We start from the raw sequence: 27,996 nt of genomic DNA, 5'->3' as shown, positions 1-27,996 counted from the left end.
CCCCCTAAGAGCCTGGGGGCTCCTTTCCCCTAACCCAGAACTAGCTGCAGGGGGGCGGGGAAGTGGGGGTGGGGAAGGAGTGGGAGGGCAGTGGTTTCCGCGAGCAGAGCGATGTTACTGAGTGAGCCCCTGAATGGGGAGCGCTGCTGTCCCCAAGCCGATTGGTACTTCTTGTCAGGAAGAAACGCCAAGAGGTGGGAGTGCCTGTGGAGGGAGGCAGGCGGTCCCTACCGCAGGCGCGGGGAGCTGCCTTTCCGCCCCTCCGCCTGCTTTCCAAGCCTGGACTCTTAGGAGTGGCTGAAGCTGCGGAGCGCTTTTGGAGCCTGTGAATGAACCCTCCTCCTCTCCCTCCTCCTTCTTCTCGCTGAGTCTCCTCCTCGGCTCTGACGGTACAGTGATATAATGATGATGGGTGTCACAACCCGCATTTGAACTTGCAGGCGAGCTGCCCCGAGCCTTTCTGGGGAAGAACTCCAGGCGTGCGGACGCAACAGCCGAGAACATTAGGTGTTGTGGACAGGAGCTGGGACCAAGATCTTCGGCCAGCCCCGCATCCTCCCGCATCTTCCAGCACCGTCCCGCACCCTCCGCACCCTTCCCCGGGCCACCACGCTTCCTATGTGACCCGCCTGGCCAACGCCGAACCCAGTCGCGCAGCGCTGCAGTGAATTTTCCCCCCAAACTGCAGTAAGCCGCCTTCCAAGGTAATCACGTTTCTTTTGTTCCCCCTTTAAAAAACAAAAACAAAAAAACTTATAGAAAAAAACCCGCGAGCTTAGAAAAAAGAAGCAATTGGTAGAAGGCTTTAATTAAGGCAAGGAGCTGTAAGGCGAAGTTAAGAAAATGTAGGCACTTTAAAAATGCAGGTAACTTTCAAAAGGGCTTTTGGGGGAGAGGGATACAGAGGGACCTTGGTGATGAAAAAGATTCAGACAAAAGAAACCCAGGGTGGGGTGGGGGTAAAATGACTAACGGAGCTGGGGGAAGGGAGGGAATAAATTGTAGAGAAATCATAGAAAAGTGGTGGGTTCTTGAGCTGGAGAGAAGAGAGGGACCTTTGGCACTTTGATTTTTTTTTTTGTTCTTAACACGCTCGAGGCAAAAGTTTGAATGGGGACTACCAAGACTTGCCACAGACAAGTCCCCGAAGCCGCCTTGGTGCAGGCCACCTGGTTTCCCAGCCCCTGGTGTGTGGTCAGTGCCTGGTGTTCCTGGAAAGCCACTCCCGGGCAGCTCCTGACAGTGCGACCCGGCGCCCAAGCAGCCTGGGACCTGCGCGGACCTGACCCCTTCAGACCGCAGGCAGTCTGGGAGGAGGTCCGGCCGGAGGAGGTGCAGGATCCCCGCCGTGTCTCTTTGACGACTTGGGGACTGTCACGGTTCTCTCCCGGCGCCCCTGGGTTCTTTTGTCCTGCGCGCGGTGCGAAGGGGCCAGCAGGGAAGGAGCAGAAGATGGGGGGTGGGGTTGTTGGAGCCCCGCGGAGGTCTGGGAGGCCCCTGGGCGGGAAAAGCCTGTTCTGAATCGGCAGGGGTGTGCAACAATTTTTCTCACCCTGAAGAGTGAAATAGGTCTGTCGCTCCCATCTCAACAAGCAAACCGGCACCCAGAGCGCACTGCAGACAAAGGTGGCGCGGGGACCCGAATCAGGGGCCTCTGGGTCCAGTCCTCTCGCCCAGACTACAGGAGTCCTCCGTTTCCTTACATATCTCCCACCCTCTCCTAGTTCTCCGCTCTAGTTGAGCAACTTTACTGGCAGGTCTAGCGGCAGCGGCGCGCGCGTGTGCCGGGAGCCCCGGGGGACGTCCTCGGCTGGAGCGCCCCACCGTCCTGCAGAGGCGTGGGCGCTGTAGGGCGACATCCCTGGTGCGTGCAGACCTAGGGCATCCGGGTTGTTCTGGCTCGCGGACTGTGTCACTGGGCGTGGAGCGGTCTGGGTGTTAGGCAGCGGAGAGCGGGGTAGAAAAATAGTGTCATAGCTTAAACTATTTGCTCTCCAATCCAACTGCGTCTCGGCAAGTCCTGCATGTCCCTGGGAGATGCTGCGGGAAGGGAGCGAAATCTACACGGCGCCTGGAGAGTTGTCCTGCCGCGCGCACACCCGCGGCAGTCTCTCTGGGTCGCGTTCCTCATCTTTGTGTCTCCCTCTGTCTCCATCTTCTCTGCCTCGCTTCCCCTCTCCCAGCCTCTGTTCTGTCTCTCTAGCTTCTGCGTCCCCTCCCCCACAGCTGACAAATGAATGGCTAGTGTGAAATCCCTGCCTTCTCCGTCCTCCAAGGCAGCAGGGAGGGAGGAGCGAGGGAGGCGGTGCGCTCCTTCGGATCTGCCCCCAGTTCAGCTCACAGGACTTGCAGAACCTAGATGTCTAGGAATTGGGAGTTTTGCGGCGGGTGTGGGCGCCCCCTGATGGAGAAGTCCCGCACGGGTGGAGAAAAACAAGCCCCCTCCAGACCAAGCGAGCAGCTTTCACAACCTTGTGTTCAAGGATGGAAGGCCCTCGTTTTCCCTTAAGTCATTCATTTTGCCCTCCACAATCTACGGCGTACATCTAGGGGTTTGGAGGACCCTGAAAAAAGGTCTTGGTCTGGGCAAAGTGCAGAGATGCCTTCTCGCGAGTCGGCTGGAACGCACGCGGCGCTCTGGGTCCAGTTCGCCGCTTAGTGGACGAACGCACATGGTCGGGGTGGAGCCAGGTTTCGGAGGTCTCCACGCGCCACGCTCGGCGTCTTTAAGAAAGATAATACACATATAGTGCTCTCAAAACCCATGACCACTTGAACCCAACGCTAGGGCCCCGCCCCAGGATATTGCAAAAGAAGGGCTCCTAATACAAAACTTAAACTTCCTCAACTTCAGGGCGCGCGTCGGACGGGAAAGTGGAGAGAAGGCGGGCAGCGGGAGGAAAAAAGAAAGGGAAGGAAGGGAAGTGGAAGCAAAGAGGGCCGTGGAGGGGAGGGAAAGAAGAAAGGAACGGAGATGGGGCAGATGGCATTCAAACAGCCAGGAACGGACCGGAAGGGTTCGTTTCGGGGTTTGGGTCTGAATTTCGAGACTCGTTTTAGGATGCTTTTTCCTTTCCCGGCGGCAACAAATGTGACTGCAGAGGCCTGCTGGGATGGAAGGGTGGGAAAGAACTAGAAGAGCGGAGGTGGGCCAGCCCCGCCCAAAGGGGCTGGGTCTGGGGGCCGCCCCCACTCGCTCAGCTCGCGCCAAGGGAGGACCCGCAACGGGCGCTCCCCGCAGCGGCTGGGTTCGCCAGCCGCCACGTGGGTTGGAGCTTCGGCTCCCAGCCCGAGACGGGTGTGACTTCCTGGGCTCGGAGACAGCAGTACAGCCGCACAGGCGGACGGCGCAGCCAAGGCCCCCACCCACCGAGGCCAATGGGGGCGGGGCGGGGAAGGCGGGGCCCGGCTTAGCCTAGAGAGCCGAGTGGCCTCGCCCCCAGGATTCGGGGCCGGCTGCGTCTGGAGCTGACCCGAGTTCCATCCAGATTGCGCTGACCACTCTTATTAAAAGGCTATTTAAATTTCTTTTTTTATAATTTTTATTTTTTGCTTGCTTCTTGGGAGTGGTAGGATGGGCATAGTGCTTTTGTTTTGAGGCAGGGGAGAGGTTAACATTTACTCCAAGCAAACTTTTTGTCAGAAAAATGAGACGACTTTATACTGTGTTTCATTTGTTGACTTTTTAAATACATCCGGGTCACTCTAAAGACCATTTTTAGTCAATTAACAGATTCATTTCGTTCCAGACTGTCATAAAGAGTTCGCCTGGAATGGTAAATATTGCCATTCGACAAGACTAATAGAATTTCATGGGGGCAAACATGGAAGGGCTGCGAGTGTAACTGAGGTTCCTGTGCGTCAATGAGGAACCTTAGCGGGGACCTGGCGGGGACTGGAAGCTCAGCACCTATTTAGGGAGTGACTGAGCTGGAGACCTGGAGAAGCTTGGTGCAGACGAGACAGTGCTACTTAAAGCTGCATTTTTAGTCCTCCCGTTTTGCTGTATATTGGAAGAACTGGATTTTAAAGATCTCTTCCATCACCTCAGATTCTGTAGCTAACAGCCACGTCTTTTTCTTTTTGTCTGCTGAAAGCTGTGACCTAATTGTTTTAAGTACTTCTTGACAATTTTGCCAAACCCATCCTGAAAATATTCACATAAAGTCCTAAAATAGGATGTTGTGAGTGTAATATAAAAATAGGAAGGTACCAATGGAAGCAACAATTAGTGTTCTGAGATAGAAGCGGTTCCCAGTTTGTAACTTGTAAATGTTAAGAGCAGTACATCAGGGAGAAGGTCTCCAAGAGTCTGACTTCTGGTTCTCAGCTCTGAGTAAAGAAAGAAATATGTTAGAATCGTATTGTCTGCCCGCTCTAATATTGTAAAGGGTTCCAATGGATTCCAATGTGATTAAGCAATTACTTCCTCCAGCACCAAGTCCACAGTCCTTAATCTTCTTGTGAGAAGATGAGGTAGGAAGCGGGATGAGATTCAAGACAATCATTTAGGATTTATGTCAGAATTCAAAGTTTTGTTTCTTTTGGTAGATAAAAACAGAGTTGGTTTTAAATTGTATTTCCTGCTTTCAAAAAAATGAGGTTTGAAAGGAATCCCCCTAGATTTACATAGGTTTACAGATGTAAGTTTCTTCTTTTTCCCTGTGTTTGCAAACTGGAGGGAGATGCCTTTGATATTCCAGAATACCTGTATCTATACACTTGTAAATTCTGCTTGGAAAGGACCTAAACAGCTAAACCAAAGGTGACGATGATTAATGTTAAAGATACTACCCATTGTTCTCTCTTTTGTTGTATTATTAGGCTTAAATACTTTGGAGTTAATGATTGGTCACTTAATTGAGTAACAGAGCCTTTGAGAGCGCAAAGATCAACTAACTCTGTCTCCCAAAGTCTGGCAACTAAGCCCTCCTTTCCTGGTGAGATTTAAACACTTTTGTTGACGTCATTCATGGACAAACATCAGTAAACACTGTATTTAAAATGGGATATTGCCCTGTGATGGAGCAGAACTTCTCAAGACACACGGTTCTTTTGAGGGAAAGAATTAATGACTGTAGTAAGGTATTTTTTCACCACCCACATAGAGAAACCAGTTAGGACTGACAAACACTCATTGTTGGGAGTTACTTGCTCTGGTCTGAGAAAATATGCTGATTGTTACATAGGTCTGTATTTTACCAGAAAACACAAAGCATGCACTCTCCCTGATTTGGAATCAGAAAAAGGGGGGATTAGAGATGAATGTCTTGGCCAAGCCCCATTTCAATTAGTGAATTTTTGCCAGTTTCCTCTTGTAGCCTAGACTTGGTAAATTACATATATATATATATAAAGTCTGTGTGTGTGTGTGGGGGGGGGTGTGTATACAGGGTTTTTAAACACTGCTAAGTTCTTACCATTGAATGTGTTAGAGGTGGTTGTATTTCAGAGGTCAGTACAAAGAATCTTTGTTTAATGTGTCAGTTCTGTTTCCTGAAACACACCTCTGGGTAGATTTACCATCTATAAAATGATACAAATGTATATACTTTCCACATCTATATACATCCTACCTCATTCTTCTAAGGATTTTAAGAGGAGTTTATAAAATGAGATTACATATTTTACAATAAACATTTGATAAATTATAATCTTTTTATTATTAAATTATTGATTTGATATTACTTGAGGTATAGTGGAATGAGCACTAGACTTGGAATCAGAAAGTTTGAGTTGGACTCACTAGCTGAGAAAACCAAGCAAAGATACTATTTTTGGACCTTTAGTGTCATAATCTATTAAATGAATATGCAGTTATAAAGATCAAAAAAGTAAGTACTTTGAAAACCTATACAAAAAAGGGATGATAATATATTATGTCTGTGGGATTCATATTGATCTAATTCTATAATTTTAATAATAACTGCATTATCCAAGCCATGTAGTTTCTACTAAATCTATAAAATAAATCAGAGAGGGGCATATTGTTTTAAAAATTGTTTAGTTTCATTAATCAGAAGACAGATTACAGAAATTGACTCAAATGAAGTTGGACATTCAGTGGACAAGAAGAATTATTCAATAAATGGTTTCAGGACAGTTGATGGGTCCACGCAAAATAAGAATCAGTCTCTACCTGATTTCTCATCCTAAAAGAAATGTAAGATGAATCAAATATGAAATGTAGGGAATAACTTTTAAAAAAATGATAAAAGAAAATCATGGGATTAAAAAAATAAGTTAGGAATAGAGAAACCTGTTCTAAGCAAAACATAAAAACCAGTGCCATTCTAGGAAATATTGATAGGTCTGACTAAGTAAAAATTACACAAAAGCAAATAACACATTTGGAAAACATCTACAACATTTGAGAGACAAAAAGCTAATAACTCTTGATATTCCATGGACTTTTATAAATAACTTTGAAAAGTCCACATCTATCAAAATATGAGCAAAAATTATGTACAGGTAGTGGCAGAAAGAGACATAGAGTTTTAAAATTATATAAAAAATCACTCAGCCTCATCTGTAATTAAATAAATACTAATTAAAACACCATTTTTTCACCAATCAGAGGAGTAACAAAAAAATAATTTTTTTTCTTTTTTTTCTTTGAGTTGAAATCTCAGTCTGTTACTCAGTTTGGAGTGCCGTGGCACAATCTCAGCTCACTGCAACCTCTGCCTTCCAGGTTCAAACGATTCTCCTGTGTCAGCCTCCCTAATAGCTGGGATTACGGGCACCCACCACCATGCTTGGCTAATTTTCGTGTTTTTAGTAGAGTGGGGTTTCACCATGTTGGCCATGGCAGTTGATCTCGAACTCCCGACCTCAAGTGATTCACCCACCTCAGCCTCCCAAAGTGCTGGGATTACAGGTGTGAGCCACTGTGCCTGGCAAAAATAAAATAAAAAAGTTTGATGCAAGTTTGTGTTGGCCAGGTTGTGGAGAAACTGGGTCTCTCATATACTATTGTATGAAAGTAAATAGGTTCCTCTACTTTAAAAAATAATTTGGCAATCACATTTTTTTTGATTCTTTATCAAAAGTTTTTAAAAGATGTATATACTCTTTGATCCAGCAATTCCACTTCTTGACATTGTTATATGGATGGATATTGGTACCAGTGTCACCCAAGACAAATGGACAAGGATGTTCTTTGCAGCATTGCTTCTAAGAGCAAATATCTGGAAACAGTGTAAAGGTTCATCATAGGGAACTATTTAAATAAAAGTTGCTGTATCCACCCAATGGAAAACTATGCAGCTGTCAAAAATAACATGGAAAAATTGTGTTTGCTGATTTGGAACATTCTCCAAAATATATTGTATTTTAAGTGAAAAAATTGATAGACGAAACTGTGTATATAGTATACATTTAATTATGTAAAATGGGTGTATATTCATTCTTTTAACAAATATTTACTGAGTGTCCTAGGCATTGTGGATACAGGAGTGAACAAAACATCAAAGACTGCTCTGTTGGAACTTTTACTATGGTAGGTAGAGAAAGGCAATTCCCAATCACATATGCAAAATGGTGATATGTGCTAGGATGAAAATAGAGCATGGGAAAGGGAATAGAGTATAGTATGTCTTAGGTAGAGTAATGAGAAAGGAGTTCACCAGGCAGACAACAGAGGAGTGCTAAGGGGCGACAATGTGAAAAAGCTTAGCCAAGTCCAGGTTCAGGAATTCACATGATGCTATTGCTTGTATGAAGTAAATTCATGAAATTTCACACCTAAATCATGTGATTTCTCTCTGCAGTACAATGATTCTTTCTGTGAGAAAGAACCAATGAGCAATATGATATGCGGTGCTCATTACATCCACTTTGTAGCTGAAGTATCCTAGAAAGTTGGTTGTCTAGGGTAACTAATTAGCAGAATGGTGGAAAAAACCACTGTGTCTGTGTCCTTAAGTCACCCCTTGTCAGCTGAGCTTCCCCAAAATCAAGGGAGAATACTAAATATCTATTTAATAGAATCTTGGCTTTCTTTCTGAGGCTGCCCATCCCTGGTGTGTCCCTTATCCTCCCTGCAGACATTTCTCATGGATAGGAGTTCTATTGGCCTTGTCTTTTATGTCTCCCAGGCAATTAAACAGTCTCAGTACCCTGTACCTGGATTGCTCAATGACTTTCTTCTCTTCTCAATGACTTCACTGGAGTAGAAAGCTAAATATAGGCATTCCCTCTCATATCTCTCAGGTCTTTCCATACAGACAGACTTGTTATCACTAGTAGACGGTGCTTATAAGAGAGACATGGAAAAGTGGAAGAATGGAAATAGGGATTTGGAGTGGTGCTAAAAACAAAGAAAGAGGCTTCTGAAAGCTTTCCATTTAATAAGATCAAACATAGAAGACAAAAGATGTAACTTAATGACCAAGGATAGGGACATAGCCTTGAGAAAATTAGAGAAGTGGAATGAATGCCTTGGACTCCAAGGAAGAGGGAAGGGAAATGTAGTTCTGAGGCAGCTAAAGTCAATAAAGCCCTCTGATATATTTACTGTAGAAATAAATGATCATCTTTTAATTCAAGAGTTGCAAACTTAGGTGACTACAGGGGCGAGGCACGGAGTGGAAATGCGTAAGAGACTAAGTGGGGGCAGTAATGGCCTTGAGCACACAGACTCAAGGGGAGAGACTGCTGCTTGGTTAATACTCATGATTAGCCAGCTGAAATATAGACTTGGTGTTGCTAGACCTTCTGATTTTTTGAAAGAAGTTAGAGATCTGATATTTAGTGTAAACAGTCTAATTTTTAAATTGAGTAACTTATTCAAACATATTTATGCAACTTATTCAAATGTATTTAGAGCATCTCTGATCTCCTTGTATTCTTACCTAGTCTTAGGGGTAATCTTAGGGAAAGTGATGCGTATACTTGTTATACCTATATCGATGGAGGACCATTCTCCTCTCCCCAACAAAAGACACTTTTATAAGGACTGAGTGTGGCACAAAGAGTTCAATTTTTAGTATTTAAATTGAGTAGGAAACTCAAATGCAGAAGATCCTCTCCTGGGTCACACCTTTGGCTTTTTTAAATGAGATTTGACTCTCTAGATATTGACAAACATCATATTATTGGGTCATAGTAAATCTTCAAGTGGACTGATTCAAAAGTGTTCAGAAGTATTTCAGGTGTTAAGGAATTGTTGGCACTGAGTTTCAAAGGTGTTTCTGCATAAGAAATAGAGGCGTTGATCATGTATTTGATCTACAAACATTCCTCAAGGATCTACTCTGAACCTGGCACTGAAGAAATACTGTGGGAATTATTAAGTTGAATAAAGTACTAGCTCTGCCTTCCAGAAGCCTACTGTTCTACAGATGAGATTAGACATGTTTACAGATAACAATTTGAAGTATATAGCAATAAGTTATAGGACGATTTATTCCAAGCATAAAGTGTATATTGCTACTATAGTGGTAACCTAGGTTATAATTTTCAAATGTAAGAGCCCCAAATACTATTCTTTTTACTCTTAGTGATATGAAACTATGTTAGAACATCTGCAGAAAGTCTGAATTAGTAATTTTAATAATAAATATTGAGTACTGATATATTGTATATCTCTGAGGTTTATTTTATATACATTATTTTATCAATTCCTATGATCATTTCAATAAGTACAAATTTTCACAACTAAGTAGCTACAGAAAATGAGGTTTAGAGAAATATAGTATTTTACCCAAAGTCACAGAATATAAGTAGAGCATGCAGAACTTGCATTCTGGGCTATTTGACAGTGGAGCCCAGACTTTTAAAATTAGGCTTATAAAGATTTCCTGGAAAAAAAGAAAAATAAAAAATAGAGAACAAATTTTCCTGAAGGAAAGTAGGAAATTATTATTTATAAGTATAATTAAAGAAAGATCTTTATTTATTTTATTTTATTTTATTTTTTTTTTGAGATGGAGTCTCGCTCTGTCGCCCAGGCGCAATCTCAGCTCAGTGCAACCTCCACCTCCCGGGTTCATGCCATAAAGAAAGGTTTCTTATTTGGATTCAGCTAATACTCATGGAATGCACTTTCTTTAACACCTTTTTTATCATAAGATACAATCTTTTACTTTGACTGTGCAATTGATACCTTTATTTTTCCTTGAAATATTGTAATAGCATAGAGATGTGGTGTATACTTCCTGCTTGCTATGCTGTCTTATAAGAAATCCAGAAACATAGAAACATTATGGCATTTCCCAGTTAGTGTTTAACAAAGTCTATTAGCAGATCCTAGTGATTATAGGATAAATAACAAACTGAATTGTCAGGGTTAATTTAGGATTATCAACCATATGTTTTTTATTGTGAATTATCAGTTGGTCTATAGATGGAAAATATAAGATGTATAATGTATTAGCTTAAAAAATGTTCTTCAGAAAGTATCTAGAATTATAGAATTTTAAAATTTTGTTTTGAAAAGGTCTAATTCTTATTTCAAAATATATAAAGAAATCAAATGCAAAAAAATTAAGAAAAAAAGGTCTTAATTAATTCAATGCTGTACAAATCCAAGCCCTATTTATGTTCAAGATCAGTTTTGTAATTTATGACTAATTTCAGCATTTGCTTATTTTCAATCTAGATTTGCTAAATAATATAGAATTTATTTTCCAAGGAAGTTATTCAGGGTCCCAGCTGAAAAACATATACCAGTTAGGATGCTTTCAGCTGTAAAGAACAAAAAGTCACGATTTTATTGGGTTTAAACAATAATGACATTTATAATCTCATATAAAATGAAGTTCAAAGGCATGGTCCACTCTAGGTCTAATCCTTAAGGACTTACGCCTTGCCTTTGCTGATTCTTTCTCAGCTTCATTTCCAGAGGCATCTCACTTACTCATGGATGCAAAATCCCTACAACAGTTCCAGCAGAAAGATTCCAGCATGATAATGTCCAGGGAAGAAAACTGACCACCTCTTCCTTTGTTCTCTTCTCAGGATGAATCTCTCTTTCCCAGGGATCCTTCACTGGAGGAAGAGATCCCCTCACATCTCACTGGCCAAAACTATATTATATACTGTTCCAAATCCAATCATTGGAAAAGGGAATGGGACCTCTATAATTGACTTAGGATATCAGGATCATCCCTTGGGCTGGGGTTTGTCCCAGGATCCTCCAAAGTATATGGCTGAGGGTAGGCACTAGAATGGAACCAGAGTCGTGTTAGAAAGGAGAAACACGTGGCTATTATAGAATAGTTCTAAATGCTACCGAGGAGGGCACAACTGTGAAAACCAAATAATCTTTTGCCATTCTTTTGAAGTTGGCACTTTGATTTCTAGATGGTTCCCCAACACAGGTACTTATCCTCCTCATAATTATAGCTGCCTTGAAATTTGAGCTGGAAGGGAACATTCTGAGACCCAGATTGTTAAATGTCTTTTCCAAAGTCATGCAATAAATTAAATGGCAAAGCCAGGGCAGTTTCTTGACTCAGTACAGGGTATTTTCTTTCATTCTTTACTCCTGAGACTTTAGAACTGTTGGTATTGCTTTAAAATTCATGGCAAGAACTGGTTACTTTTGTAATTAACACCTCCTTATAATACATTTATTTTGTTTGTTTAGCCAGCTAGAAACTACATGGAGTCTGTGCTTTGAAAAGCCTGCCGAAGTCCGTATTCTCTGTTTTGGTATTATGTGCAATAACCACCAATCGGTTCCTTCTCACCTTACACTTGATGAAGATGTCTTTCTTTCAACATCTTTCTCTATTGCTCCCCATCTTCTCTTGCTCCATTTATGATCAGCTTTCCGTTTCTAAATAGACTTTGTGGTCACCCATTTCTCTTTGTGCCAGCTCCTAGCCACTGGTTACTTGAGCTGTGGTCTCTATTGTTCTTCCTACAGCCTACTCACTTGTGGTTGTCACACACATCCACATTGTTATGTGTTCCCAAACTGTATTCTGGAATGATTTTGGTAATGGCTACATTGGATGAGATTCAAACTAATAATTAAAGCATTGAGATAGCTTCTGCTATTACAAGTTTCCTCCTGTTTTTACAATCCAAGAGGAGCTACTTCTTCTACTCTTATTACTTAATGCTTAATACTACCTTTATTACATACAATGCACAAAAAGCATGTGATTTATGACCCACTTTAAACCTGAATGCTTGTGATTTACTTTGTGTTTTTCTTCATTTCTAGGCCAAGATGTTCATAAATATAAAGAGCATCTTATGGATGTGTTCAACCTTTATAGTAACCCAGGCGCTACATAAAGGTGAGTGTGCTAACAATTTCTTTGTTGTTAACTGAAATAAAAATGTAAGTGCTGGAGGATAAAATGGCAATATGGAATCACTGGAATAAAAGATTGATTTTTAAAATCTATTAAGTGCTGAAAACTATCAGTTAAAATATTATTGGACTAAAAACATTAGTTTTAAATAAATAAGTCAAAATAAAATAATAAGTAGGATGCTAAAGATGCAAGTGAGCTTTCAGTAACTTCCCTGATTACTTTCAGGCTTTGCAAAAAAGCTCATATATGGTATTGGGCATATTTTAAAATTCTAACACTATTTCTCAAAAACTTTCCTATGCAAAAAAAGAAACACTATTAAACACCCAGTGGGCTAGAATTTGAAAAGAATTGAGAAGATAAAGAGAAAGCTGACAGCCATGTTTTTGCCCTTAGTTCCTTTTCTTTTTTAAAAAAGCAGTTGGATATGCATATGCCCTAGTTTTTTAATTTGAAATTTTATACTCTTCCAATGAGGGTTCTATAATTCCAAATTTATTATTTAATATATTCAAGGAATTTGAAGAAAGATACTATCCAAGAGTTTCACTCATCTGCTTCTGTCTAGTGTACCTCTCCAGACTCAGATTCCATTTCTTCCTCACACTTATATTATGCATCAAACTCACCTTTTATGATTTTCCAGATGAATTCCTTTTGCTAAAGTTTAAGTCATCCATCTATTCATTACCCATCCATCCATCCATCATCTATGTATTCACCCCTCCATACCTCCAGCCATCCATTCATCTGTCCAAAATCTTTCCATCTGTTTGCTTATCAACATCTATCCATGTATTCATTCATCCATCCATCCATCCATCCATCCATCCAGCCGTCCATTTTTCCCACTCACCCATTCATCTGTTCACCCATTGATGATATTTTTTGAATACCTTCTTTGTGCCAGATGTTATTCTGGGTGTCCGGGAATATACCCATGGATGACTCATAACTGGCCTATCTTTCATTAAACTTACTTCTCTAGTTATGGGAGACCAGCAATAAACAAGTAAACAAACAATCCAGGTACTTTCAAATTGATGAACATAAAACAGAGTGACATCATAGAGAGTGGCCTGAGTTGGGAGAAGTTGATAAGACCTCCTTGAGAAAGTGACATTTAAAGTGAGATGAGAATGATGATGAGGAACCAGCCAGCCAAGACCTGTCTGTAAGTTAGGAAGAAACATCGTGTGTTTGAATAGCAGAAAGGTCACTATAGTTGGAGAGCAGTGATCAAGGGGAAAGTAGGAATCATGAACAGAGAGATTAGCAGAAACCAGCTCATCTAAATAATAATAACACCCAAAACTTGAATAGAACCTCTATGATCCAGGAACTGTTTTAAGTGCTTAACACTAACTCACTGAAACATCCATTACCCATGTATTCTATTGAGGAAACTGTGGTACCAAGAGAGGCTAAGCAGCTTGCTCGAAGGCCCATCCCAGTAAGAAGCAAAGCTTGGAGATGAACCAATTCATGGGAGTGTGTGCTCTTTACCACCATGTTATAATTCTTATCTACATGGAAGATTGTAAGCTTTAAAATGTCTAGATTTTCTACTCAGGAGGCTGAGACAGGAGAATTGTTTGAACCCGGGAGTTGGAGGTTGTGGTGAGCCAAGATCGCATCATTGCACTCTAGCCTGGGCAACAAGAGCTAAACTCCATGTCAAAAAAAAAAAAAAAAAAAAGTCTAGATTTTATTCCAAGTGCAGTAAGGAAGCATTGAAGGGTTTCAGCAAAGAAAGAAATGAGTTGATGAATGTTTTGAAAATTCAGTTTTTGATAATCTATGCAGATTTGATTGTAGGAGAGCAAGAGTAGCAGCAGAGATATCATTTAGGAGGTTATTGTAGTAGCCTGTGCATGAAATGGGGCAGGGGGTAGTTTAGATCAGGTAGCAGTAGAGATGAAGAGAAGTGAATTGGATATGTGGAGATGGAGGAGTCAGACCCACTGATGGATTGGATGGGGTGTGTAGTGAGGACATGAGAGGAGTCAAGGATAAATGGACTCCTCGGATGGCTCTCTTTCCCCTTTTCACCTCCGGATTCTCCTTTCTAACCAATTTAAAAGCTCCTCCTTGGCTGGGTGCAGTGGATCACGCCTGTAATCCCAGCACTTTGGGAGGCCAAGGTTGGAGGAGTGATTGAGCCCAGTAGTTCAAGACCAGTCTGGGCAACACAGTGAGACCCCATCTCTACAAAATTTTTAAAAAATTAGCTGAGCATGATGGCTTGGGCCTGTAGTTCCAGCTACTGGGAAGGCTGAGGCAGGAGAATTGTTGATCACAGGAGGTCGAGGCTGCAGTGAGTCATGATCGCACCACTGCACTCCAGCCTGGATGTCAAAGTGAGATCCTATCTCAATAACTAGTAAATAAATAAATAAATAAATTCCTCCTCCATGTTCCCTTTGTCCCCGGTGCTGTTACAGATATAATAACATCTTCCATGCTCTTGGGATAAGTTATTGTTTTTCTTCCCAAGTAGGCTACCGTAAGCTGCAAAAAGGCCTTTCATCTTCTAGCAAAGTGCCTGACACACTGACAGCACTTAGTCATTTTGTGTGTTGACTAAATGAGTGAATAAATAAATAAGTGCCACAGTGGACCACCTGGATGGTTTTTAGAGTCTAGGCTCCACCAATTGGATCATGAAGACATGCTAATCAGATGGTGAAGCCTAGGAGTTGTCTTCCTCAAAGTTTTTGGGAGGTGAAGGTGAAGGTCACAGAGAGGAAAGGACAACAGCAACCAGTGAAGATGGAGAAAGGGATATGAAAAGGGGAGTGGTATTTGAATGGGCAGTATTGGAAGGGAATTTACAGGGAAAGTAGTAGGCGACCATCCGTCAGCTGAAATTTAGACTTTCCACTTAAAGAAAGAACTCATGCAACGAAAAACAACTTGCGTTGTAGCTCCTTTACAGTATTTATGACAATAATTTTGATAGCCAACAACATTGAATAATTTCTGCATGTCTTTACCTATTCTTTGTGAATCCATGATCACTATTATTAGATGTCATTAGTTTGGGGCTAATTTCGGAGAATTTTTTTATATCAGAGGTGAAAGTTGCAAATATACGATCCATATAAAACAGATTTTCTGGGTTTATAGTGGAAAACACAGTAGTAACTTGTTGTTGAGTCAAGACAAGTACTTTCATCTTAAGGTTTTTTCTGTTGGCCAGGCGCAGTGGCTCACGCTTCTAATCCCAGCACTTTGGGGGGCCGAGGTGGGCGGATCAGGAGGTCAGGAGATCGAGACCACAGTGAAACCCCGTCTCTACTAAAAATACAAAAAAAATTAGCTGGGCGTGGTGGCGGGCGCCTGTAGTCCCAGCTACTCAGAGAGGCTGAGGCAGGAGAATGGCGTGAACCCGGGAGGCGGAGCTTGCAGTGAGCCGAGATTGCACCACTGCACTCCAGCCTGGGCGACAGAGCAAGACTCCGTCTCAAAAAAAAAAAAAAAAAAGGTTTTTTCTGTTTATTCCCAGTCACTGATGAGGTCAACGACTAACATAAATGAACACCTTGTCTATTGTTATGGGCTTTATTTTAACCCAGGAAGAACCACTTCCTTTAACAATAGACATTATATTATCTTATAAACTGTCCTAATCGTTGATTATCTACCATTGGCCTAGTTATTTTGATGTTCCCCTTATAGTAGGAAAAGGAGTCATGCACAGTCCTGGATAAGTGAATGAACTAGATAGTGATATTTGTCACTTGAAAGAGTGATAAATTCCCATATTTTCAATTTGACATTTATTTGGCCAAGGTCTGTGTGTGTGTGTTTGCTCAAATTGTGCAGATGGAATTTACATCATCTTTACTCTAAGGAATCTGCTGACAGAGAATGAGGGGTAATTGGTTATTCATTATTTAGTGATTTCTCCCTTACTGTACTCATTTGGACCACAAACCATCTGGTAACAGCCAATGTTTTGTTAGGATTCATTTTTATTACTTGAATTGTCAGCATTTCAGACAAATTCCTGTAGGTAGCAGATTTCTTTTAAACATGCATACTCTATAAACGTTATACTCTGAACTACTGAATTTCTTTCTTAAAATATTTAGATTTAGTGAATTTCGTTTTTGTGACCCAGTGCATTAAGACCGAAGATTTAATACACAAAAGATTTGACCACACAGCTTTTTGTTAATCTTGTTAAGTTTGTATTCACATGAATATATTATTTATATCCAACCAAAGCTTTTAATTTTCTTATATATATAAACATCTAGAACAATAAACAGCCCTTGGGAAATTGCTTTTTAATGTTATTTTGTTCCAACATACCTTTTCTTTACAGCACAGCTGTTTAGCAAAGCTGTATGTTTCAGAAACCTCCCTATTGGGTACATTGGGTTGAATCTCATGTCTGTCCCTATATACTTAAAATTGTGAAGAGAAATATAATTTAGTAAGAAATATTGAAGAATTGGAAGACATATTTTAAACTAATTTTAAAAGACATGATAAAGAGTTTCAAAATTCATACCAGAATTGAAGTTGATGATAAAGCTGTTTATTTTTGCATTTAAAAATAGTACTTTATTTGTGGCAAAGTTAGTCATCTAAATAATTCTTCAGGAAGAAAGATGAGATTTTCTAGAACATATGATGAATATAAATTTGGAGATTTTTAGATCACAAAATTCTCACCCTTTCTCTTCTCAGAACAATATCTTTGTGTTATCATCATCTCCCTAATTAGGTCCAAATTAAAGGAATGTGAAATAGGTAGAAGGTGCTTTCAGAGAGTCTTCTGTGAACCTTATAGATTTATTAAAAAGATCATGAAATTACTAAAATATTTCAGTTCAGATAGTAATTAAATACTTATAGAAATAGGATGCACCTAGACTTTGAAAAGGAACTGAAATGAACACGTCTTTTGCTTAATTTAGGGGGAGAGGAAGCACACCAGAGCTAAAAGATTCCTTGATTAGGTGTCAGGAGACATGTGTTCTGACTCAGGTCTCTCACCAGCCATCTGGGAGCTTATCCTTCCTCTCAGTGCAGAATCCTTAGTAGGGAATTGGACCAGTTTTACTTTAAGGCTAAGCTAAGTTACTTTGTAAGCCAAGGAGGCCATTAAAAGTGGAATTATTTCCTTGCAATTTTATTCCAAAATGATAATGGTCTTAGCAATATTTCGAAGGATAATTTAGTATAGCTAATAGCACACTTCACTTTGTTTTTATTTAATTTCATTAAGTGCCTTAAGTCTGCCTTGGATAAGCTGCATGTAGATTAATAAAATAATAAACAAATGCACGACAGCAATGGTTATTATATATTTGAAATAAATTAGTGATTTATATTGTAAGTACATTAAATATGATACTATATTAATTATTTTGGATTTATTTGCATCACATGAAAAAATTTATAGGCCAATCTTTTTTTAGGTTAAAATTTTAATCTTCAGCAAGAAAGAGTATTTTTTTCTTAAAGGATGTAATATCTCCATAGTATCTTCTTGCAATTTTCAAAATGCTTTTCTCCAACTGTGTTTACATTGAGAATCCACAGTGTTTACATTGAGAGTGATATCATTTCCAATGCATGCCCATGTTGAGATGTGTGTTTCCAATATGTTTGACCACTAGCAGAGTGTTAGATATACATCAGTTCGTTGGTTAAACAATCATTATTTCATTTCACCTAGAGGCTACTATTAACTTGTTGACCATATTTTCATGAAGTGAGCATTGTTTGTGCATTATCAACAACTTCTGTTACTACTAACATATTGTCTAGCCTAATAGAGGCTGGAAGATAGAGAGGAGAGTGGGAGAGAAAGGGATGGATTCCTCTAAGAGTGAAAGAACATTTATTTTGCATGTAATGGTGTTAAACTGTAGTCAGTATATTCTTTATCATTAAAAGTTTAAGAGTTTAAACAGAAGGACATTCTGCAGATAAATATTTTAGGACAGTTAGGTGAACAGAAACCAACCTTTCGCCATTATATAATTGAAGGTAATGTCTCACTGCAAAGTGATGGTAGCTGGATTTGTTATAATTATGAAAGCCTTTGGTTCCAACACAGGACCAAAGAGCATCCTTCAAATGTTAGACTTTCCCTGGTTCCAGTCCTATGAAGCACTTTTTTATTTTCACTTCATCTTTGAATTTTGTTTTCATTTCCTCTAAGGTAATGTGGCAGTTATTGTAACAAACATTTTTTTGTCTTTTGACCTGTAGACATAATTTTCATCTTTCAGCTGCTCTTCCTAATGTTGGTCCAGTCCTTTAAACCTGCCCTACGGATTCTAGTCTGCCCTTCTTTGCCCTTAATTGCTTGACCTGTTACGCTTGCCTTTTTTTATTGCTTATTTTGTTCATGTTAAACACTAAGTTAAAAATATTTTAAAATGAATGATACCTCATTTCTATATATAGAAATGAGCATTATTAATCCCTGTTGTTGTAAAACATCATCGAAATTGTATACTATTCTCTTTATGTAAAGTCATTCTAATTATTTCACATGTTGAAGATGTAACCAAACTATTATAAAGGCTGCTTATTCATTCACATATTGAATAGATTAAGTTTGGGTTTTTTAAGATTTTAATTTGGTATTTTCTCTTTCCTCTAGTCAAAGTGGGAAAAAGCCCACCGGTGAGGGGCTCCCTCTCTGGAAAAGTCAGCCTACCTTGTCATTTTTCAACGATGCCTACTTTGCCACCCAGTTACAACACCAGTGAATTTCTCCGCATCAAATGGTCTAAGATTGAAGTGGACAAAAATGGAAAAGATTTGAAAGAGACTACTGTCCTTGTGGCCCAAAATGGAAATATCAAGATCGGTCAGGACTACAAAGGGAGAGTGTCTGTGCCCACACATCCCGAGGCCGTGGGCGATGCCTCCCTCGCCGTGGTCAAGCTGCTGGCAAGTGATGCGGGTCTCTACCGCTGTGATGTCATGTACGGGATTGAAGACACACAAGACACGGTGTCACTGGCTGTGGATGGTAAGGCTTTTATTATCTGCAAGAAGATAGTATAACATGACACCTGGTTCAGAAGCATTGAGAAATAGCACTCAGAAGTAACTGTTGTTTGGGGTTTGGATGAGCGGAAAAACACCCGTCAATTCAATAGTCCATGTCTTTCACCAAAAATGAACTGGTACTCATTCAAAGGTCAAAGCAGGTGCATTTTTGGCAGCCACTTCATTGATTCCATGGAGGAAAGTATTGTATACTGAAAATAACAAATACCTCAAGGCATGACACATAATTTAATAATCATTACTTCAGTGTTGAGTCTTATCAGTGATTCTTTTTCAAGACTCTGAAGGTGAATCTACATTTTAAAAATTATTACGTGTGTGTATGCACATGTGCATGCGTATACACACATACGTATACATATATACATGAAAAGCCTTTCCCCCTTTTTTTTCTCTTAATATGATTATTAAAATATTTGAGTTTGCTTTTAGGAAATTCTATCTTAACTTACATTGAAGAAATAAGGTATTTAATAAAAACCATGGTACATATCAGAGTCTTAAAAAGGCCAAGACTTAATAAATATTTGAATTTGATCAAACAGAAATTTGGTATATTTTTAAAGATTAATATCCTAGTTGTTATCCATTAAGTATTGCAGTGAGACATTTTAGTTTCACCCTCTTTTCAGGGGTGGTTTATATGTCATTTGAATTTAAGTTAGGAGACAAAGCAAAGAAAAATTGCTTTAATTGGGTACACACATAATGCCATAGCTCTTGGAAGCGTAATATTTTGGCAAGTTATTAAGCAAAATTCTAATACCCAGACATGATGGAACAGATTTTCCTCCAATCCTCCATTTCCCTATAAAATATTTACCTTTCAGAAATATATACAGAGGGTTTTATTAAAAGTCTTTCTTGTATAGCCAAAAGGAAATACTTTGAATTTCAGATGCAACACATTAACTTTCTGAATACCCTTTTATATTCAAATTCCATTGCCTCCTTCTATAAATCTATTTTTATGTTGTCTAGGCATCCACTAAGTATCCTGGGTTCTTCTAACCTTTTTATCATTATTTTCGTTAGCCTCACTACTGTGATTTCTCTCTCTGTCTCTCTCTTCTGTTTATATATCACTTTTTAAAATCCCCAAAGGAGTTTAACAACCTCTTACAATTTTTCATCATTAAAGAATTAGCAATGGATTTGCCCCTTGCCCCTCTGAAACAATGAAAATCCTCCACTTAATCTCCTTAGCTCCATGGGGTCTTCAAATTATTCCAGCAACTGCAGATACTTATACAGACTGAAGTTCCCTGCCTTGGTCGAGGAGGCCTCTTTGTGCCCCTTTACTGCCAATCTTCAGTGCACATGGAAGATTTTTAATTACCAAGAAGACTATTTGAAGCTTTGATCAACATTAAACTAATCTAGATCTATTCAAATTCTTGCTTAAGCCTTAGAGATCATTTTCAGCTATCTCTTATATTCACCAGATAGCACCATATATATTTTCTGGCAATTTTAGAGAGGTTCTATAAAGGTACAAATTGGCATTGGATTTTTTTTTTTTGGCAAAATCTCTTATTTGAGTCATAAAATATCAGAAATGAGAAAATGAATGCTAGTTGTCATTGCATCTACTTGGTGCCTGTGCAGGTCTTTTTGTGTTGGCACTGATCTGAGGTACTTATCTATGAGATGGGTAGTCTTTTCCCCTATAGTTATATTACTACAGTAATATAACTCTGGAAGACAGAGACGATCTAAGGATAAACACATGGGAGACAGTCTTATAGCTAGAAGTCAGGCTGCAGAAGATAAACTGTTGTCAATCCCAGGAAATTACTAGGGATAAGAAGAGTGGCACGTATCTTGGAAACCACAGTTTATTCCAGATAACAACAATAAAAAGTGTTCTTAAATGGGATGACTCTTAATAAAATCTCATTCATAAGACCCAGTTGCCTCAATTTCTATTTTTCAGTGACTTCTCTAGCACATTAGTTTGATCCACTGTGATGTCTTGCAGAAATGAGTCATCATATTTACTCCAGCTAAAAATGGAGAGACTCTTGTTGACATGGCAAGAGAGGATCCAGAGCTCCACCCCCTTGCTTGCTCTATCCTCATCCCTTTGAAAATTTCTTGAGCCCTGGAGCACAGTTCAAAACCACTAGTTTATACAACCCCTAAAATGCAACAAAGTGGAATTTGAGGCAAGTATCAGGAGCTTCTACTAGGAAGAATTTGAGAATTTATTTCAGGCTTTCTTTGGATAAAAATTATACATGTTATCTGTTATAGCAGAGACCCTACGTTATGCTGGTCAGGTAAAGAATATGATAAACATTTGAATGGTACATGGTGGTCTACTCAACATTTTAAAATCCTTTACCTAATTTGACCTTCACACTAATCAAGTAACATACGTATTTTTAGTTCCACCTTATGGGACAGGAAATTAAAGCTCACAGAAACTGACTTGTATAAAAGTAAGGAGTACATTAGGGATTGGAACAAGTCTTCTCACTCATAAATAGTCCAGTGTCTTTTCCACTCTAGTACATTGTCTCTGAAGGTAAATATCTCATTGTTTTATATTTGGAGGAAGTAGTGTTAGTGAATATTTTTATGAGACAGGTGAGTGTTTCATGCATAAATATTGGGTTGACCCTGGATAAAGTTCTGAAGTAGAAGTTGATCTGTGGTCCCCTTAGGTCTTTGTATCTTCTGCAGAATCTACTCCCTTTAGGTATCTGGTGTTCCCATGATTGCCTGAATACTGCCTGCAATCAGGACAACTATTGGGATTCAGTGACTTAAATCTCTTCCTTGATCTAGGAGATCCACTAGGAAATTTTCTGGTGGAGCAGAACGGGATGTCTAGATGAATGGCATTTTTGGGGTCCCTCAAATCAACATGATTTTGCATAATGCCGTATAAAGTAAAAGTAAATAATTATTATGATATTATTACTATGTATCCAACTAAGTTGATACATTGCTCCAACGAGAAATTTTGCACAGGGCAGTGGGAGGTTTGAACAGGCTGGCAATTGTTTGCTATTGTCTTTGCAGGGGTTGTGTTTCACTATAGGGCGGCAACCAGCAGGTACACACTGAATTTTGAGGCTGCTCAGAAGGCTTGTTTGGACGTTGGGGCAGTCATAGCAACTCCAGAGCAGCTCTTTGCCGCCTATGAAGATGGATTTGAGCAGTGTGACGCAGGCTGGTTGTCTGATCAGACTGTCAGGTAAGAGGTCTGGGGGCCACAGGCTTCATTATTAACTTGAGAGTGAGAAGAAAGTGCCACTAACTAGCCATTTATTTCCCCAGATATCCCATCCGGGCTCCCCGAGTAGGCTGTTATGGAGATAAGATGGGAAAGGCGGGAGTCAGGACCTATGGATTCCGTTCTCCCCAGGAAACTTACGATGTGTATTGTTATGTGGATCATCTGGATGGTAAGATGTTTGAGTTTCTATATCTCCGCATGAACTGAGAAAATTGAGGGAAGACCAGAAGTGCATTGGAATAGAGCAAGTCTTTGTGCTTGTTTGGATTCCAAACGGTGGCATTTTGTTTATACGACTGTATGATTTTGTGGTAAAATAAGCCGAAATTAAAGTGGAAAGGGAAGGAGGAGTGTGTAAATGATTATGCAGGTTAGAAATGTCTTCAGTTAATGGCAGGTTTTCTTACAGTCATGCTGCTCTTGGACTGTTTCCAATACACTTTTAGAGCATTGAGAATAGAAAGCTGTAAGGGTGGTACCTATTCTGGTAAGAGCGTAAGATAAAAATCATGTGATGACAATCCACTGTGAATCCAAGTACTGATAAACACCCAGAGCTAACTAAATAACTCCATAAACTAGCCCAGCAGGAATTTTCGAGTTTCACTTCCTGTTTATTTTGTTACACTAATATTCAGAGCAATCCTTCCTTCATTCAACCAACCAATACATTAAACCAGTTAACACATTAAAAATCACCTACTGTGGTTTTTATAGGTACTCTGCTAGTTGTTAGAGATATGAAGTCAGTTAAGGTATAGCCTGTCATTTTAAGTTGCTTACAGTCTGATTTTGGCACTGTCATTTCTCCTTTGCCTGAGTTAGAGATTCTTAAAGACAAATTTGAGTTCAATAGTACCGACATTATCTAAAGAGCATGGTGCAGCTTTATTATAAAGGCACAGGGAGGTGGGCACAGTGGCTCACGCCTGCAATCCCAGCACTTTGGGAGAGCTAGGTGGGAAGATAGCTTCAGTTCAGGAGTTTCAGACCAGCCTGGGTAACGTGGTGAAACCATGTCTCTACATAATGCCAAAACTTAGCTAGATGTCGTGGCATGTGCCTGTAGTCACAGTTACTCAGGGAGTGGGAGAAGTGTGGGGGTGGGGGGTGCTGAGGTGGGAGGATTACTTGAGCCAGGACGTGGAGGCTGTAGCGAGCCCAGGAGATTGCGCCACTGCACTCCAGCCTGGGTGACAGAGCGAGACCTTGTCTCAACAAATACATAAATGTAAGTAAAATTAAGGTACATGGAATAGAAGTTTCTACAACTTTTGAAATGGATTTTCATTTGTATTAACAGCTATTATTAGAATCTTAAAGGCATAGATAATAGTGTTAAATTAAATTATACTTTTAATTTTGACTAGGTGCATATAAAAAGAATGATCTGAATTTTCTTATGTTTAAAATGAGGAGGCCGGACTAGATAATTTCTATGGTCTCTTTCAACATTAAAATTCTGTGATTCCCTGATTCTGCGAATTGAATAAGCAAACTTAGAGCCTGAAAGCTAGCATATAAGCAGCTTATATTTTCCTAATCCCTTGACTAAATTTGCATCGGAAGGCCTGCTTTCAAAAAGGGTGCTTAGGTGTGGTTCTCTAGTATCTTAGCATTCTTATTTTCACTATCACTGAAGATCGCCAGATGTATTTTCTAAACCAAAAGTGCAGATGTGAGCAAATTTTATTTTTGTATATAGGAAAAGGGAAAACATAACATCCAAGCTATGGTTGAAATATATAAAATTAGAGCTTTTCTCTTGCCTTTATTTTAATTGATTTAAAAAAATAGAATAGAAGATGGTTGGTATAGAGAATCTGATTAAATAAACTAGGAAATAAATTGGGTTATTGCTATTTTGGTAAGGTGGGAATTTCTATCACTATTGTTTTAATTTAGTGTAATATCTACAAGGGTGATAGTTATAAACAATACCTGAAATGCTAGTAATACTAGAAATGATCCAGAGGTAGCTTTTGCAAAAGTATATGTAAGATCTAATTAACCTAAAAGATCTTTACCAAATATTATTTAAATAGTGGGCTGTCATGGCCTGATTCAAATATGAATAAGCATCCCAAGCCAGATTCCTTGGTGGAAAGACAGGCTTATGTACCCATGAAGCCACCAGCCGGAGAGCCCTAGAGACCCGCCGTGTGTTTGTTTTTCAGTTTACTCTGATAGAGGTACTATCAGCTCTTAGCTCTTTAAGGCTCTAGACTGCCCAAATTCAAAATTATTTTTTCAAGCCCAGAGAGGGATTTTATAGAAGTCCCAGAAATTTCAGGGCCTCTGCAAGTACTGTTTGAAGAACTTTTGACAAGTCTTGGTGGTGGGAGTCCTTCCAGGGATTTCCTAGCCACACTGTCTTCATTGAACGATGGCTCCCCAGAATCTGCTCATAGTATCATAACCAGTGTTCAGGAACTGGACCCTGTCAGAAGAGGAGCTCTGAGGATGTATGCATATCTCCCATGATGAGGGATTTACTAGTCTTATAGACGTCCTCTCCCACTTCCATAAATACAATCACTTCTGAGGAAGCCAGTTTGTGTCCCAATGTAACCCAACTGTATTTTATAAAGTTATTTTGGATAAATCTACATACTTGGTGACTGAAAACTTGTAATGTGGAATATAGCACAACTTTACTTAGGGTCTTTATACCAAATCAACAGAATTTTAATCTTTTTGTTTTAATATGTAAAAATTGGAAGAGAAATATAAGAGTCGGTTCAAATATTAATTCAAGCACTGGCTGAAATTTGTGTCAGCAAAGTAATAAGGCATTTGTTTCTTTCATAGAAGAAACTTGACAGTTCTGGAGGATATTCAGCGTGTTTACAATAACATCGTTCCTGACATTTTTTTCCTCCTTGTTTATTGGTTCTTGGACTAAGTATCAAATCTTTGGACACTGTTCTTTTCTTTCTTGGCTTGAAAGTGAGTGGGAATGGGGGTGAAAGGTAACTTTTATGGCTGATGAGGTAAGAGGAAGATCACAAAATCATTCTTGTAAGGCTTCTCTCATTTCTTAACTGAAGTATATGTCTTCCCTTTTGAAGTACAGACCATTGGCTAATGTGTGAATTAATGAAAAATTCTTGTGGAAAGTTGACTACATAAAATTACATCTAGTATTTCAGTTGCCACATTGATAAAAGATTATTTGAAGGTGAGTCAAGATTCCTCATAAGAGGCATTGCTAAATTCATGAGTCAAATAATTCTCACCTATATTTTATTGTATTTGGGGGAGTCAAGTGTGTGTGTATGAGAAATGGTGGGGACAGTAAAAGATTTGATGTATTCAGAATCATGTGATGGAACACACACACAGGAGCTATGAACCAAGGTGTGATTAATTTAGATCAGAAGCCATATATTCCAGATGGTCTGATGAAAAATCCAATTAAGTATAAAATGAAAACTTGCTCAAAAAGGCAATTAATTTTCTGTTTTAATTTAATTATTTATTGTGAAAGATAAATAGTTGACAGAATGTTGACCTGTTTTTTTCTCCTTTCTTGTTTTATAATGTCATATTTTCCTGACATATGTGTTTCTCTATAAAATTTAAATAATTGCACTAAATTAAATCCTGCCAGTTTTGGGAGAAAAATCTAGTAGGGTTCTTTTTCTAAGGTGGTGATTATAACAGTTATGCATATTCAATGAATATTCAATTCTGCTTTTCAAAATAACCTATTAAGTTTTAAAGAGTAATTATACTAGCTATATTCACTAGTAAACATTTCAGTATCAGCTCGTGTTCTTAGAAATGGTCTGGAAATTATGATGGCTTATTAGACATGATTAAATCAGTAATAGAATGCTATTATTAAGAAATTAATGGAATTAAAATTTTAAAATGGGAATCTAGAAATTAAGATCCACAAAATAATCCTTATTAGGAATTTTAATCTTTGTTTCCCAGTAAGACAGATCTGGAAAACATTGGGAGGGTTTTAAGGTGGAGTTGAGATGATTAAATGGCTCAAAAAATTAGGTAAAAGATCGGAATTATTTAAGAACGAAATTAATAGACTGACTATTTATTTGGTTTCCTGATGGTAGCAGGTACTTTAAAAAATAAGTTTCTTTTTTAGGCATTTAATTTATCCCACAGATAAATTGGAGGATTGCAGATGAGGTCCTACTACCTTCTTTCATTGTTGACCCACTTAGTTACCTTGCAAATGAGTCAATACTTCCAGTCTTGTCCCCAGACCTGACAAATGGTTGGTTCAGGAGCTTCTTTCCCCTGTGGCATAGGCCTATCCTCTTATGGCCTGCATTTTCTATGTAGCCCTGCCTTTTGGTATTTACTTTGCCTGGGTTAACTACTACCCTACTATTCCAATTCCCTGTTTTTTTCACACAAGCTTCCCAGCACTTTGACAGGCCTATACTGTGGGCACTCTCTTTCATCTCATATTCCCTCCTGAAGACCTAGTTGATTCTTCTCATCTTTACCATCTCTGAACCTTGAATGTATGACTATAATTACCCTCTTGTGAAATATTTGCTTATACTTCTTTCTGTCCTACTAAGCTATGGATTTGGGGAAAGAAGGAAACATACAAATTCATTTTTCTATGCCCAATATGTCCTTAGCATATAGTAGGTACTCCATAGGTAGAGTTGAATAAATGAGTGAATTAATGAATTAACTTCTAAACCATTAATGCCTCCCTACTCACCGAGTTTTACAATTGCTTTCTGGATAGTTTCACACTTCTCCAGCCTCCATCAGTATCATACCTGCTTCCTGATTTTTTCATTGCTTTAATTTTCTTATTAGTTTGTTTAATTTCATTTTTGTTCTCTTATACATAACTTGTAAGCCAAAGGTCTTGTGGGACATATGGGGAATGAAAGAATACCAAAAGAACAAATACGTGAACAATGAAGGTGTTAATTTCATGTTTAGCTCCCGAATTCTTTCCTGAATTTCATACCCATATTTCTAGTTTGTGAATCACTTTTGAGTTTCATTTTTGGTTTTGGTTGTCACAAGTAGTCCCCATCACTTTAAGAGTCCTTCAGGGGATCTGTTTTACTACCATCAAAACACTGAAATACCCTTGCCATGTAATTCTCCTACTTAACGTTGTGTGTTGGTTTTGTTGGCTTCATCCACAAGCGCATACTCTGCCTGGTCTTCAAAACCTAGACCTGCTCTACTGCAATCTATTCACCCTTTGTTCCCACACTCTTCAATGTGACCCCACACGTGCATCTCGCCCTCCACAGACCCTTTGCTTGCTCCTGCTTGCAAGCCTGCTCTGTTCCTCTCAGGGAATACACACCCCTCATCTCTTCTACATTGTGATTTCGCCTGTGCTTGAAGACTTACTGCTTCCAGGATTCCCGTTTTGGCTATTGCAGCTCACACTGAAATTTCTTGACTCTGAACTTC

At 39.4% G+C, this 27,996-nt stretch overlaps 1 protein-coding gene across 3 annotated transcripts in view; it reads left to right on the top strand.

Moving 5' to 3' along the window:
* The first annotated feature begins 348 nt into the window (after positions 1-348).
* VCAN (versican) overlaps positions 349-27,996 on the top strand; it is a 109,975-nt gene continuing 82,327 nt past the window's right edge. For all 3 annotated transcript variants that reach the window (XM_032156909.2, XM_032156910.2, XM_032156911.2), the window contains exons 1-5: positions 349-704; positions 12,179-12,254; positions 18,907-19,281; positions 22,353-22,527; positions 22,611-22,738. In XM_032156909.2, coding sequence (XP_032012800.1) covers positions 12,185-12,254; positions 18,907-19,281; positions 22,353-22,527; positions 22,611-22,738 — 748 coding nt within the window. In that variant the 5' untranslated portion in view covers positions 349-704; positions 12,179-12,184. The remainder of the gene's footprint in view (positions 705-12,178; positions 12,255-18,906; positions 19,282-22,352; positions 22,528-22,610; positions 22,739-27,996) is intronic.

Source organism: Hylobates moloch, unplaced genomic scaffold (genome assembly GCF_009828535.3).
Source record: "Hylobates moloch isolate HMO894 unplaced genomic scaffold, HMol_V3 SCAFFOLD_6, whole genome shotgun sequence".
Classification (NCBI taxonomy): domain Eukaryota; kingdom Metazoa; phylum Chordata; class Mammalia; order Primates; family Hylobatidae; genus Hylobates; species Hylobates moloch.
This window is presented reverse-complemented; position numbering and strand designations above follow the sequence as displayed.